This window comes from Haliaeetus leucocephalus, unplaced genomic scaffold (genome assembly GCF_000737465.1).
Source record: "Haliaeetus leucocephalus isolate CR32 unplaced genomic scaffold, Haliaeetus_leucocephalus-4.0 Scaffold871, whole genome shotgun sequence".
NCBI classification, from domain to species: Eukaryota; Metazoa; Chordata; class Aves; order Accipitriformes; family Accipitridae; genus Haliaeetus; species Haliaeetus leucocephalus.
In genome coordinates this window covers 2671533-2686630 of record NW_010973307.1, presented here as the reverse complement: position 1 = coordinate 2686630, position 15098 = coordinate 2671533, and the positions used below count along the sequence as shown (strand labels likewise).

Genomic DNA, 15098 nt, shown 5'->3' with positions numbered 1-15098 from the left:
TTAAATACCAACAAGAAAAGTATACAGGTCAGAAATAATTTGCCCTCACTGCTAAAAAACTGGTCACTTCCCAGGAACCGCAAAGAGACGGTTCCTGGTTAAAGGAGCAGAAGGGAATTACAGCAAGATCTGTGTGTTCAAACAGAAAATTCAGTGGTTCATTCCAGGCAGAGCTCGATCACAACGAGGAAAAATAATGAGAGCCTTTAACGAAGCTCCAATTGTGCAACAAGCCATACCAGAAAAAAAAAAAAATTATAAATGAAATTATTAAACTCCAGAGTAGTAAAACAAAGACTAAAACCACGCACTGCACAAATGGCAATAAAGCATCAATTAAGGTGGTGTTTTGAAGCATACCAGTGAAGAGATTATTCAGGTAAATGCTAGGTTACCCAGGCAGAGTTTTAGTACTAAAAAGCAATGTTTAATCTTACTTTTTGCTCTCCTGAATTTTTGGAAGGAAAATATTCCCCTTACTTAGGGTTAATTTTTATTTTCTTATGAGAATACATGGGTTTTTGCAGCCCACCTCTGCAGACTCTCCTGCACATTCTGAGATATGGGGCATTATCAGAAAGGACCAAGCAATAAGACCAAGCCCACAGGGTTCATTTGTCTCTTGTGTGCATTGTCTGACAGATTTCAAACTGGTGTTTGCGCCCCAACCAGAGAAGCCACACCAATTTTAGAGCAGCTGAGGAAATGCTCAAGAACATTTGAACTTAGGGATGCCATGGTTTTCACACAATAAAACTGTAGCAGATCAAGCATAATTTTTTGCAAAGTTGTAAATGACACCTGAAGTCCTGGCTGTATTCATCTATTGAAGGATGATTAAGTTGAAAATCTACAATTATTTCTCATCTTAAATAACCAATAAGATTTTAACTCCCGACATACAGTAGCTAACATGTGATATTACTGGGAGCTTTTTGAAACCAATCAATAACTATTAAAGCTGGATCCCATCAGCTACCACCAGGTATTAGCCACTTTCTCAATATTTCAAGTATTCAGTTATTCTTAGATACAGTTAATGTAGTAAAATGAAGTGGTCTCATACTGACACTGTGATAAATATGAGATTAAATATAGAACAAATTTATTACTCCCTGAAGTCCTACTGAGTGTCCTGATTTTTCTGTATCCACAACAGTATAGTTTACTTTGATGTTTTATTATCCCAGATCTAAAGCACACAATGGAAAAGCAAAGCGCGTGCTGGTTCAAAGACCCAACCCAGCCACGCCAGCAACGAAGCAAATGCCAGACTGAACCTGCAGATCAAGATGATCGCCCTCTGACAGCCATCATGCCCCGCTTAAAGCAAGTGGCATGCTCACGCAAGTGATTTGTGACACTGAGCGTGTGTGACATGTCGCGGCACCCATGGAGTGCCTGTGGGCTGCGAGAGGAACATGCCTGCAGGAGACAGCTTTTCCTAATACCCTGCTTTGAAGAAAGCAGAAAAATCAACCTGGTTTTAAACCACTGTTTTTAAGGGCTCTGAGGAGTTTTAAAGTAAATCAGCTAATTACTCAGCTTGCTTTAAAAAAAAAAAAAAAAAAATTCACCCACAAATTCAGTTCCACTGGGTCTGGGTGAAGATGGGTGACCCCAGAAGTGCGTGTTTCTGGCTCACTGCCTGTCCAGAGCTCCCAGGATGGTCCCAGCCTAATCCACCGGGTCATCACCGCAGAGCAAAGCACGCTGAAGAAAGGTGCAAGAAGGACAAACCACATCCTCCCCCATCAGCACCTAAGCTGGACAGGTTCACAAGGACACGAGTGTTTGGGTCTCAGCTAGATGGACATGCCTAAGCAATTCTCCTTTCTCCATCGCTCACCTGGATTTCACCCTGAAGCATTAATACTAAAGTAATCTGCTGAATATAAATCTCCCAAAGGTGGTATTTACAATCTAATCCAATGAAGGGATCTGGGCTCCACTACTGGAGCACACACATGGGCCATAAAATAAATTTAGACCCAAACAGGTAAACCACGTGGCCACATCTGAAAGCTAGAAGTGGATTTTCATAGAACCAAAGAATAGTTTGGGTTGGGAGGTACCTTTAAAGGTCATCTAGTCCAACCCTCCTGCAATAAGCAGGAACATCTTCAACTAGACCAGGTTGCTCAGAGCCCCGTCCAACCTGACCTTGGATGTTTCCGGGGATGGGGCATCCACCACCTCTCTGGGCAACCTGGGCCAGTGTTTCACCATTTTGCTAGAGACTCTGATAGGTTGGATACACATTCATCAGCTGGGAAAAAAAACACATATTCTCATAAGAAAATAAAAATTAACCCTAAGTAAGGGGAATATTTTCCTTCCAAAAGCGTTGCATCCTTCTGGGCTCCTTCTTGTACATTAGGATGCTACAGCCTCTGCAGCTCAACAACTACAGGACTGTCCCTGGCACAATTTTGGCCAGGACCTACCAGCCCTCACACCAGCAGCCCCTCAGCACCACTCAGAAGTCAGCACGACCCAGAAACCACTCTCAGCTGGCAGCCTGGAGGCAGCCACCCTCTCCTGAAAGCCAAGAAAGCTTAACACAATAGAAACAGCTACGCTATGCCAGCCTGTCTCAGAGCCAGAGGACAAATCCTGCCATTACTTAGCTCGCAAGCAGAGATGTGGCCATTGAGGGTGAGTTCCCAGCAAGTGAGTCGAAGAGGGCTTTACGCTTGATGAGTGCACATGATAGGATTTTGTGGGTCTATTATTCAAGGGAGCAACTTGAAGCAGAGGAAAGCAACAAGGCAGACCCACAGAGAGGCTCCTGTATCATCCAAAAGCAAGCTGCACCAGGTTTTGGGCTGGAGCCTTTCCCGGCATTGGCAGTACGATGCATTTACGTCAATATGTGACAACAGAACTGGACTCACAAGGACTAAGGTGAGATTAAGTGTTCAGGAGGAAAGCTTGTCCTTCACAAAAACAAGGGCGCGAAAGTCTATCGCGCTGCCTTTCGACACAGCCACATGCCGATGCGAAAGCCTCAACCTCCAGCTCCCGCTCCGGGTCTGATGCACATGACTTGGCAAGGCACCGCTGCAGCTTTCCCCAAAGAAACCATTTCTTCCCCAGCCCAGTCGTAACAAACACTGGGAAACAAAGCATTACAGAAACCTCTTCGCTATATCATCAGGTCGATGTGTCGGCGCAACAGCCCGTATGTGGTGACTTCACACCCCAATGTGAGTTCGCATCTTCCCTGGACTTGTAGCCGTAAGTCTCCCGCAAGGGAGGAACAGATGCATTTCTGCAGTCAGTGCTTCGAGAGTCATCGGTGCACACTGTTCCAAATTATTTCCATTCCTAATTAATATTCATACACAAACCACAACACTGCGCCTTCAATCAGCCATCACACGCCACCCACGCTAGATGAAAGGACAACTACACGAGATAAGCAGTTTATTGGATCAAAAGTCTCCTTTAGACGAGAAGACAGCTATTGCAACAACGTAAAACTGATAGCATCCCGTCGCGGGTGTATGCATTGAGGAAGTATCAGCAAATCTCCCTCTTTAAACCAGAGATTCAGCACAGAGAACGCACAATGCAATTATTATGTTAATTTATCTGCATTTTTCTGCCTGCTTGAGGCTTGAGCTGGAGGTAGGAACCTATGTTTGAAAAGCTGGCAGTTTGTGTCACCGAAAATGGCTACTTCAAAAACCTCAATCGACACCCAATTATACCATCAGCAATTCAAGTTTAATTCCCCATCCCTACTGTCAGCATCACTGCACCACCAGTCTCAAATGGTTTTGGGCAAGGACCTTGCCCTTCAGCTTTTGCTTTCACCTGCCATTTACATCTTGCTCAAGCAAGATCCAGAAGGTGCTTTTTCCTGTCGTCCCCCCCAAACTCAGCCTAGGTGGCAGAAATCAAGGATCTCGTCTGCCAGCACAGAACATGGCCTGAGGATAAAAGACTGGATGCAGCTGTCAAGCACTAGCCCTGCATGAACAATAAATTAATTAAAAATACACCTGACAATCACGTCAAGCCCACGTACGGTGACGGAAAGGATTTAGTCTGTAAGATCACATTCCCCCCTCTCCACCAGATGGGAAACTAGTATTTCCCAGTGTTAATGGCAAGATGGTTAGAACGAGCAGAGAAAGGTTTATTGCCCACTGCTTTCCAGAGCTCTTCTTCTCCTCTGCCATGAGGGACCGAAATGGTCTTGCCCAAGAAGAAGCGTATTTACACCCATTGCCAGAAAGGGAAAGTATAAATATTTCCAAAGCTTTATGAAGGCTAGTACTTACAGTCAAGCTTTCAAAGGGAAAGAATAAAGCAAAATATTCAATTAGAAAAAATTACTATAATTGCAGGTTCTATTTTATCCCTCCATTAAAGCAATAAAGTGCCTCGAAATATTGCTGAGCTGGGATACAGAGCTTAGTGCTACTTAACATTTTAATATACATCCAGGGGGGCTAATTTAATTTAGATCTACATGAGGGTCTTCTCTCCTCCCTCGCCCCTACTGCCTCCCCCTACACTTCTTAAAATATGGCTGGATATAAATGCTTTCTTCTCCCCCATGCCAAAGGGTGTATATACAGAGCTGAGGCTGGACATAAATTCTGACACGTGCTAGCATGCCTTCAAAGCCAAGAAGGACATCAAGCATATACATGTACAGCTCCTCACATATGGATGCCCAAAGTGTGTTTGCCTGCACCTGAAAGCTCTGATGTCTGAACTATTTTTTTTTTTTATTGGAGGAAAATGTCCAATTTCTGCTCCCCAAACATCAAACAAAATCCTCTTGGAAATGTAAAATCATACCATTTTGCTCTAATAGCACATTAATCCCATGGGAAGGGATTTGCTATTGAACGTCACTGAGCAAGCAACTACTGAGGCTGAAGAAGGGGGCTCTTACTCCCAGCCCCAGCTCTCGCCACTTTTTCTCCACACTATGATGCTACAAGCCACGGTTTTCTGAATATAACGTCGTTCCTCCCCGAGACAGAAGATAAGTGAATCTTATTTTAGGGAGCCCTTCATCCTTTTAATTAAACAAATTAATATCACTTCTCCGTATCTCATAGCCTCTATTATCTTTTGTGAACTCCTACAATTCTGTTGTAAAGATATATTGAAAAAGCGCTAATTGAGATAATCTCTGGAATTCAAGAGTTGGTGTATTTTTAGCCATGTTTTAAAACTATTTTCCCTTTGTTTCTGGAATGCCTCCCATCCTTCCTCCCATGCCAGACTGTTTACATTATTTAAATGCCTTCTGCTTATACCACTCTTTACAATTTTTACTTCAACAACATCGGCCTCCGTTGCTCTTTTTTCCCTCGCTTAGACATAACTGGGATGAATTCCAATCCCAAACTCAAAACCACTCCTGGTGCTTTACTGCTGTCTTCTGTGTTTGGTACATCAAGCAACGCATTACTGCCAGTCCTATCATCCAGGACTGCCTGTGTGGGGGAACCAAGCATCAAGAGTTAAACTGGTGGTTTTTTTACAATAGAAACCGGGGAAATGGTGATTTTCCCAGACACTGGAATTCTCTGAAAACTCACAGGGTTACTTGTCGTCCCCCTGCTTTAGCAGACAAGCCTGAGCCACCCCATTGAAAGGACAGGGGAGCTCATGACTCCTTTATTTTTGTAGAGAGCTGTGAAATCCAGTGCCCATCGTGCAAGCAGAAGCGTGGCCCATCAGCCCTGCCCCACCGCTGCCCTATAGAAAACCCCATCGAGAAAGACACAGGAGCTGAAGGAGGCTCCAGCAGCTGGCCACGCTTCTCCATTGCTTGGGTTTGATTTGCTTTTTCTGCAGGTTTAATTAGAAAGGTGGTAAAGGCAGCTCCAGGTGCCAGAGCCTTTTTCATTGTGGCTCCTAAAGAGTTTTTAATAAGAGTTCTGCCAAATTGCTGGGGGTTTTACAGCAAATTTTTCCCGCATCAAGATGACCTGCAAAGGTAGAAAGGGTGATACAGCACAACAGCCTATTGAGTTTTTTCCAGCATGAGCGCAGACCTCTGCAGTGTTAATTTCAGCCTATTCACAACAGGCTTGTTTTTCTTAGTTCCCATTCACAGACCATCTACAGCAGGCCACTAAGGCAGCATTTATGATGCACTCCTGTCTTAGTCCTATTTCCCATGGGGTTTTGGGACAAGTGAGGAGACGCCTATTCCCTCATCCCATCGGGTACAAAAGGGGATACAATACACAAATATTTATTTGGGATGCAAAAATCCTCAACAGCCTCTGCAGCAGATAAACCAAATCATCATAAAGTGCAACTGTGCAGCCAGAGCAGAGCAGAGGAAGAGGAGGTTCTCGTGATAAAGGCTCTGGACTTGAATACAGGAGGTTTCGGTGAAGCTGCCAATTCTGCAAAAGATCTTCTGTGCAGCTGAAGTCACTTAAGGACAGACTGTGAATATTTCATAGGTGAACCTGAGCTCTCACAGATTTCAGAAGAAAGGAGACGTGAGAAGAAGCACAGTCTTCACGTCCCATTATAGTTTTGGGGACACATTTAAGATTGCCTTTCGCTCTATTTTTTGTCTCTTGGCCAAGATCCAATTTTGCTCTAACGGGGCTGCTGGTTCAGCTAGGGCTTCGAGACACTGATGGAAGGAATAACACACCCATTTATACTGAAAAAACGAAAGCAGAGACAGACACATAGCTTAGCCATCCAAGCATGTGCATACTTTAAATGGAGTACTCAGTCCATGGGTCATATTTGCCCAAGGGCAGACAAACAGCAACTCCTGAGACTCCTCCTGAGCAATGTAAACGTGGCTCCTATGCTACAGCAGTTACACATAACCAAACATAGGCCGAAACTGGAATATAGGGTGGTGGGCAATACAAATTCCCAGATCGGAGGAAGTTGAAAAAAAAAGAAAAAAAAATCCAACCATGGGGAGCTGCAGTGGGCTGCTGCCAGCTGCCCTGGGACCCAGCCAAATCCTCAGTCCCACAGCCCAGGAGATTTTCAGAGCATCTTTGACACTGTGGTCACCACCAGTCCCCAAGGACATGGGATGTGCCTGTTGATCTGCCTGCAAAGGTCGTGCCATTCTGCTCCACAGGGTTAGAAACGCAAGCTGTCCCTCCCACCACCAGACTGCCACTAGGTTTGAGGATTTTCTAAAGATCCTTCTCCCCAAGAAAGCTCTTTACCCATTTTATTAGGATCCGGTTTGGAAAAGCATCTCAGTGCCCTAAAGCAGTCATAGCACACTAGGGCATCAGTCTGAATCCCAGCACATCAGAAGAAGGTGGGTCAATGAAGTAACAAGATTTGGCACATGTTCTTTGCTTATACCTTTAATTACAATTTATCTCTAGCTGTAGCAAAGCATTACTCTGATTCATAGTTCCTCCTGCCTAAGAGCTTTCAGGTGTTAGAACACTGGCTTATACTACTGCTGATTTTAATGACAGTGAGACACTAAAAATCAAGTCAGGATTCAAGGGAAATAAAGCAAAATGAAAGCACAGCGAGAAGTTCTGTGAAGGATCCAGTCTTCTCCATAGGCTTACCTTCATTCCCCAAGGAAAACTACACATTTGACGTCCAATTTCTGTTCCTTGCAGTCTCAAGACAGCGAAAGCAGCTCTCCTCCAAAGAGATGCTTTATCACCATCAGTTCTACCTCCATCCTTTTCATTAAAAGAAATGCTCCCTGAATAACCTACATTTGTATTGAGAGGAGAACCACTGCAAAGAATAAAGCTAGCTCAATGCAGCTAAAAGCAAAATGGAAGCATCTAGAAAGGTGGAAAATAGAGAGCCTGTAATTTTAACATACAAAAAAGGTGAGCCATCTTTCCTCTTTCCCTTGGCACCCTGCCTCCCCTCCACCAGGAAATCCACTTTCGGGTTGCCACTAGCATTGGAGATAAAGCCATGGGGCACCTGGAAAAAAAGGCACAACTGTCTTTCCTAGAGTTCAGCATGAAGCCTGAGCAACTGAAAAGGGAAATTCTGGTCAAAGACCATGCGGGTAGCAGCATTTAGGAAAGCAGCCTGCAACCCAACTTCAAAGAAGCTGTCTTCCCTTATAGTTTTCGGACTCCTGGAGATGTTCTCTTGAAAATACCTAGCACTGGTATCCTCGCCTTGAAAGCCATGGAAACTTTATGGTGGTTCCAGCAAGAACAAAATCAGGTCACCAAAGCATTTCTGCTTCCCCTTCCTCCTCCCCACATACTATGGTGAAGAGGTTGACAAGCTGTTGTCACCGCAGGACCACCTTACTCACCAGGCACTTCGTGCCCACATGGTTCTTCCTCAACAGCATCCTCACGTCCAAGAGGAAACCAAACTCCAGTTTCTCCTCCGAATGCCACTCACCCATCTACCCAAGCCATGCTGTCACTGCAAAAACACTGAATTGCATGGGAAGGTGAGTTCCCACCAGGTCAGGGCAGCACGTTATTTCTCCCAAGAAAAGGTTTGGAGAAAACTCTGCCCTCCCAAGGCTGGCATAGCAGAACTGCTTCAACATCTGTGGTTTGACCCCCTCTAGTGGGTAGCACTCAACAAGACACGGAGCCTCGCCACCACCCCGCAACCAATGGAGACCCTACTCAAGTGATAAAGCCTTTTTTCATTATTATTATTATTATGGCGATGATTATTTTCACACACACACAACCTACCTCCCTTGCACTTCAGATTCAATGTCTTTGGACCTCTACACCCGCAGCCCGGCACGCACTTACAGAGATCCCGTAGAAAACTCTTAGAAATGGGGGCAGAGCGGATAAGGTGTTTGGAAGGGAGAACCACCTCGCTGGAAAAAAAAAAAGGTATACCCCAGACCTGATTTTGTAGGGAGAACATATTTATCATCTATTCCAGAATGTCTTCCGTCTGCCAACTTGTCAAAAGCTGACAAAACTCCATACTATAAAAGCAAGCTGTTAAAACTTGGCTAAAGGGAAAAACTTAGATGCCAGACAAGCTAACCAGAAAAAGCTGAAAAAGATATTCGAGTGTGCCAGGGAAGGCAGTAAATTTACAGAAAGGCTCTACAGAGCTGAACATCCCAAACCAAGACAACGAGGCAGTATTAGGTCAGCAGCTTCTCGTTCATCTGTCATTTGACAAGCAGATGTCTCCCACTTCGAGGGACTTGGGCAGATATCTTAAGAGCTGTAGCTGCCTGTATTTCTAAACTATCCAAAGTAGCATGGACCTAACTCACAGTTCATCCCAGACCACAGTATTTTAGTAGAGCCTAAGCCCACTCATCGCGTTGTCACTAAATACCACACATTCCATTTAAACCCACTGATTCATCCTTCCACCTCCGGGCATGCCGAAAGATGAACAACTCACAGATTTGGTCTTTCCACTAATAAAAAAGATGCAAAGTCTTTGCCTAAATTTTAGTAATTTTTCTTTTAATCACACAAATACACAAGGTGTTTGTAATGTCAAAACTGTGGCAAGGGTTGTTCTGGTTTGTTTGTTTGTTTTTCTACAGAATGTTTTTCTTTTAAACACCTATTCAGATCAGTTTTAAAAACAAAACCCACAAACATATTACATTCAAGTCACAAAACTTACCGTTACTGACAGTTTAACAGACCCAGAGTGATTTCCAGCTGATCAGCATTCATTTTAGCTCAAACTCCACATAGTGTTAATCCAATGGAATCCAATAATGTTTTCTTTAATAGCACGCCGCAACGCAAAGGATCATATTTTATACTCTAAATCTTGTATTCCAGGACAGCAATCATGACCCACTAACCCACTTATAAGAAGTTAAAGAAAGGTACATCACACACAGAAGTTATACTCTTGATTATCATTAATACAGCCTGTGCAACTATCCAAGATAGGAAAACTTCAAGTCAAAACTATTTCTCCTGAATTTACACAGCTGAATGGCTTCAGCGAAAGCAACAGCCCTGGCAAGCTCTGACGACCAACCCGCCTTCAGCCTATTTCCAGCAAAACCACAGCACTGCAACATCCCTCCTCAATGAGCAGCCCTTCTGCAGCTTGCAGTGCAGCAGCTCAATAGTGAGCGTAATGTGCTCCAACTGGTATCCTTTACTTTTTGGACAGTCTGGCTGAATTGTTCTCGTCCTCAAGACAATCTAACAGATTTGAGAAGAAAGGTGAAAATTGTAGATTTATAAAGGTAAAAATCCCAGGACCTGAGCTTTATCAGTGGGAATGCCATTTGAGATCATACTACTTCAAGCAAAAATTAAATATATATATGTACATATATCTATGCATCCACACACATTTTTACAATACATATGTATACTTTCTTTCCAGCAGCCACTATAGGCAGGCACTATTAACACAGCCTTAGGTTTGCAGCTGAGCAAAAAAACAACCACAAAAAAACAGGAATATCATTAAGCCCCCCTCAGTACTTGCACTGCTCCCCCAACACTCCTGCCTGATCACGATTCACTCTCTGAATAGGACAACAGAGGACATGAACAGAAGACAAAGCCCCCACCCAGATTGCTCAAAACAAGCTACTTCTCCCACAATCCTGACAAAATGGAGAGACAATCTTGCTAAAATAAGAGCCTGATGTATGTTTATATTTCTGCCATAAAATGTTATTTATTCATCATCTTATTGGCAAGTCTTCCCAACGTTTAGGAAAAGAAACCCCTACAGGAATTTGTTATCCCCCAAATCCAAACCCAGATTACCTAACGTATTCAGGACGAGGATTTCTGTACAACTCCAACCTGCCCCCTCTATTCTCTACGACTTTGCTTCCGGCTGCTGAGCAACAGCCACGACAGCTTCTACAGAACCTACAATCCCGATTACGCTACATGCAGTCGCAGCGCGTATCCGTGATTATGCAGGAAACCAGGCTCAGTGCATTATGCGCTGAACTTACATCGTCCTAGGTCTTCCTCCTCCGTCTCCACGTATACGCTTCTTACCAGCACAAAGCGATTTAGCTGCAGGCAAACACCACTAAAACAGCGCTTTCCAGTATTAGTCCCATCACCGCATTCAAGATTAATTTTAATGGCGTTTGCAATAGCTATAGTGGGAATGCAAAAAGACACCCTTGTGGAGGCTAGCCCACAGATCCCATGAAGTTAATTCTTGCTCTGGTCAGAAATTGGGAGTCAGCTCCATGCTGTCCACACTGTCCAGCGCGCCTTAAAAAGCCAGAGCTCTGTGCTAGTGGGATTAGCAATCAACAGGAGGGAAAGCTCCCTTATTTCACCTAACGTGATCCAGTCTGCAGAGCTCCTTTTCAGTCCCTTTCGGCACTCCCAGCCCTGCACAACCTCGGAAGCAAACGTTTTTCCTCTGCATTAACATAGTGGGGAAAAGTCTGGGCAACTTGAGCTTTGCTTCTTCATCTTACCAAAAAAACCCCAAACCTCCTTCACGTGCACCCCCTCTGTCTCTGCCGGTATCACTTCAGTGTCCCCCTCCCCACCTGTTCACTCAAGCGTGCCACGGCATGGAGTGTTTTTGCAAAAGCCGGCTTTCACCACTGCTAATACACAAGCATTTCTTTTTGCCTGGCTCCAAGAGGGGAAAAATCCAACTTGCCAGAGGAGCATCTGCATCAAGAACTGCTTTTGCTGATGGGATCAGCACTCAGGAGTACCAGGGAAAGCAGGAGAAAGGGTCGCGTACCAATTCATCATCCTCACATGCATCACCCGCAGACATCCCCCTCCCGCCATCCCCCAGCCCAAATCTCAGCTGCCAAAAAAAAAAATTAAAGAAAACAGAATAAAGCCCCAAGCAGAAGTTGAGAACAAATGTGCTTTGAACGCTACACAAATGACATTGAAGATGCAGAAGAAATATGTATTTGCTGTTGCACTGCACGATTTCATGGGCTTATTTCCTAGGTATACATTTCATGCACCCTTCCCACACAGATCCCCTCCCCTCCACCCCCTCGGCTTCTTTAGAAAAAAATACAAATCTTTGATGTGTATATTCATTTTATCTGGAGAGAGCGGTGTCCTCAGAAGAGGTGTCAAGGCCCTCCCCTGCCTCCACCCACGCAGCCCTCCCCCAGGCTCAACCATGCTGTCTCCATCTTAACTCCAGCCACTTCTTCACCGATTTCATTAGGCAGCAGAGTTAACCCCTTCGGCTACCCAGATGGGGGGGGGGGGGGGAGGACCTCCCCATCAATCATCACTTTCCGCCTTCCCCTTCATCTTTTTTCTCATCTGTACTTCAGCAGAAAAATCCTAAAATCCACCAGTGACGTTATTTTTGCCCCATTAATTCATCTGGGAAATACCAACGCAAGGATATTAACCCTTCCAGTGAGCCCCCCCGAGGGCTTCCCACTGCTTCACCATGACGTGCCATCTTCTCCCCCCCTTAAAAAAATTCAGCATCTTCTCCCTAAGGGTTATTTTAAAAGCTACAAACCCCAGCCAACCCCATCTGCAGCCTCTTCCCTACAGCCTAACCCATCCGTGGGGTGGAGGGGTGCACCCACCACCCCGTGACACAACCCGGAGACTTTCCTCCATCACCCACACCTCATCTTATTAACCCGCATCCCATCTCAGAGGACTCTGGGCCACGCCGGGTCTTTACAGTTGTCCTTACAGCACCCCTTTCCGTAAGACCGACATCTCTGTGGTAGCGTTTGCATCTACAGGCTTTCATCCCGGAGAATCCCTCCCTGCCTCCTCCCACATCTCTTTTTGGAGAGGATAACGCAATTTCCAGCTCACTCTGGAGGATGCTTTTTTATTCCTGGGGTCACTTCCCAGACCCTTCCTCTCACCAGCATCTCCTCTACCCCAGGACCTCTCCTGTTGGAGGGGAACAGTCCCCGTCCCTGACCTTCAGTCTCACACCGGCAACCCCAATACCGTCCCCATTCCCCCGCCGCCTGGCCGAGGAGAAGGTTTCTTCTTTCGCCAAAGCCACAGCCGAGGCATCACGCTGCATTTTTCCACTCCCACAACCTGCTCCTTCAGTGCGGGGGGGTCAGCGAGCCAGAGGCTCCCCCTCCGCTGGCTGGGGAGAGGCTCTCAGGGACTGACGCGACCCTCACCCCCTCACCATCTACGGGGGGTTCGATCCGTGCCAGGAGGACACCAACCCTCTGGAAACGGCACATCCCAGTGCTCGGCAGCTGGGGCTCCGCCGACCACCCCCCCGCAGACCCTCTCTGGAGCAGCCCCCCATTTTCTGTGGGGTCTTTCCCTTGCTGCTCCCCCCCCCCCAGCTCCAGAAGGGGAGCGGTGGGGCAAGCCCTCCCCAGGACCATAGGACCTCCCTCTGCAGCGCTGCCGGTGCGAGGGTCACCCCCAGCCCCGGGCCTGCCTCCACGCTGTCACCCGTGGATTGTGTCCCCCCCACCATCAGCTCCTGTCAGGAAGATCAGCTCCATCCCCCTCTCCTCATCCTGCCCCATGTCCGTGGGGCAGCAAGAGCCCACCCCATCCCTTGAGGCACCATCTACAGCCCGACGGAGCTAGAACCCCTTCCACCCCCCATGCTTGTGGGGGGCACCGAGCCCTGTCCCCTCCAGGCCATGAGGTGACAGCAGCCCCCGTTCCCCTCTCCCCAGCCCCACACACTCATCTGGGGGGCATCTCTCCTCCCTTCGGGGCTCTCCTCAGTGAAGCAGGGGTCACCCCAAATCTCCACATGGAGGGCACCAACCCACATCCTGCTCAGACCAACGAATACCACTCCTCCCTCCTCAGCCCCACAGACACATTTTGGGGGAGCTTCTCTTCCCCTTGGACATCCCCTCAGCGCAAGGGCGGCCCTCACACCTCCTCCACCCAGGGGACCACTGACCCACGTCCCCCTCGGACCACGAGGCAACAACGACCCCCATGTCCCCCAGCTCAGCCCCCCAGGCTCATTTTGTGGGAATCTCTCCTCCCTTTGGGTCTCTCCTCACCCAAAGTGGGAGTAACCCCCGAATCTCCCCTGCTTCTCCATGTGGGGGACACAGCACTGACTACAACCACCTCAGACCATGAGGTGACACCGACCCACGTCCATCTGAGACCACGAGCTGACAGCAACCACCATCCGCCCCACCTCAGCCAGGAGACAGTGACCCACCTCCGCCTCAAACCATGAGGTGACACTGACCCACGTCCACCTCAAACCATGAGGTGACACTGACCCACGTCCACCTCAGACCATGAGGTGACACTGACCCACGTCCACCTCAAACCATGAGGTGACACTGACCCACGTCCACCCCACATCAGCCAGGGGACAGTGACCCACGTCCACCTCAGACCATGAGGTGACACTGACCCACATCCACCTCGGACCGTGAAGTGACACTGACCCACGTCTATCCCACCTCAGCCAGGGGACCCCGACCCACCTCAAACCATGAGGTGACACTGACCCACGTCCACCACGGACCGTGAGGTGACACTGACCCACGTCCACCTCGGACCGTGAGGTGACACTGACCCACGTCCACCCCACCTCAGCCAGGGGACACCGACCCACCTCAGACCGTGAGGCGACGCCGACCCACGTCCGCCCCACCTCGGCCGAGGGCCGCCGACCCACCGCCATGTCGGGCAACCGGCTGACGGCCGGCCGCGCTCCCCCACCCGGTCCGGGGACCCACACACCCCCCCGCCCGGGACCCGGCCGCCCCCTTACCTCCAGACCTGCCCCATCTGCAGCAGGTGGATGACGGACTGCCAGACCCAGACGGAGATCCTGCAGAGGCGCTGCGCCCCGGGGGTGACGGTGCCGGCGGCTCCTCCTACCCCGCCGGCGGGGCCCCCCCGGCGGCCGACGGCCCCCATCATGGGCGGCCCGCGGCTGCTGAGGCCCTGCACGGCGCCCAGCCCGCCGCCCGTGTAGTCCTGCACGAACCAGCGGAAGCTGAGGATCTGCACCAGCACCGAGGGCAGCAGCACGAAGGCCAGCGTCAGGCCGCACCAGACGTAGTCCCGCCGGCCGTAGTGGTGCAGCGCCAGCCACAGGTCCGTGCCCACGTCCCCCACCAGCACCAGCAGCGCCAGCACGATCCACAGGCAGTCCAGCCACGGCCGCTCGGCCGCCTCGCCGACCTCCGGCGCCCGCGGCGGCCCCTCGGCGGC

General features: G+C 48.2%; 1 protein-coding gene across 1 annotated transcript in view; it reads right to left on the bottom strand.

Moving 5' to 3' along the window:
* The window catches only part of XKR6 (XK, Kell blood group complex subunit-related family, member 6), a 182992-nt gene that overhangs the window by 166885 nt on the left and 1009 nt on the right, over positions 1-15098 (bottom strand). The window contains exon 2 of the mRNA XM_010583203.1: positions 14653-15089. Coding sequence (XP_010581505.1) covers positions 14653-15089 — 437 coding nt within the window. The remainder of the gene's footprint in view (positions 1-14652; positions 15090-15098) is intronic.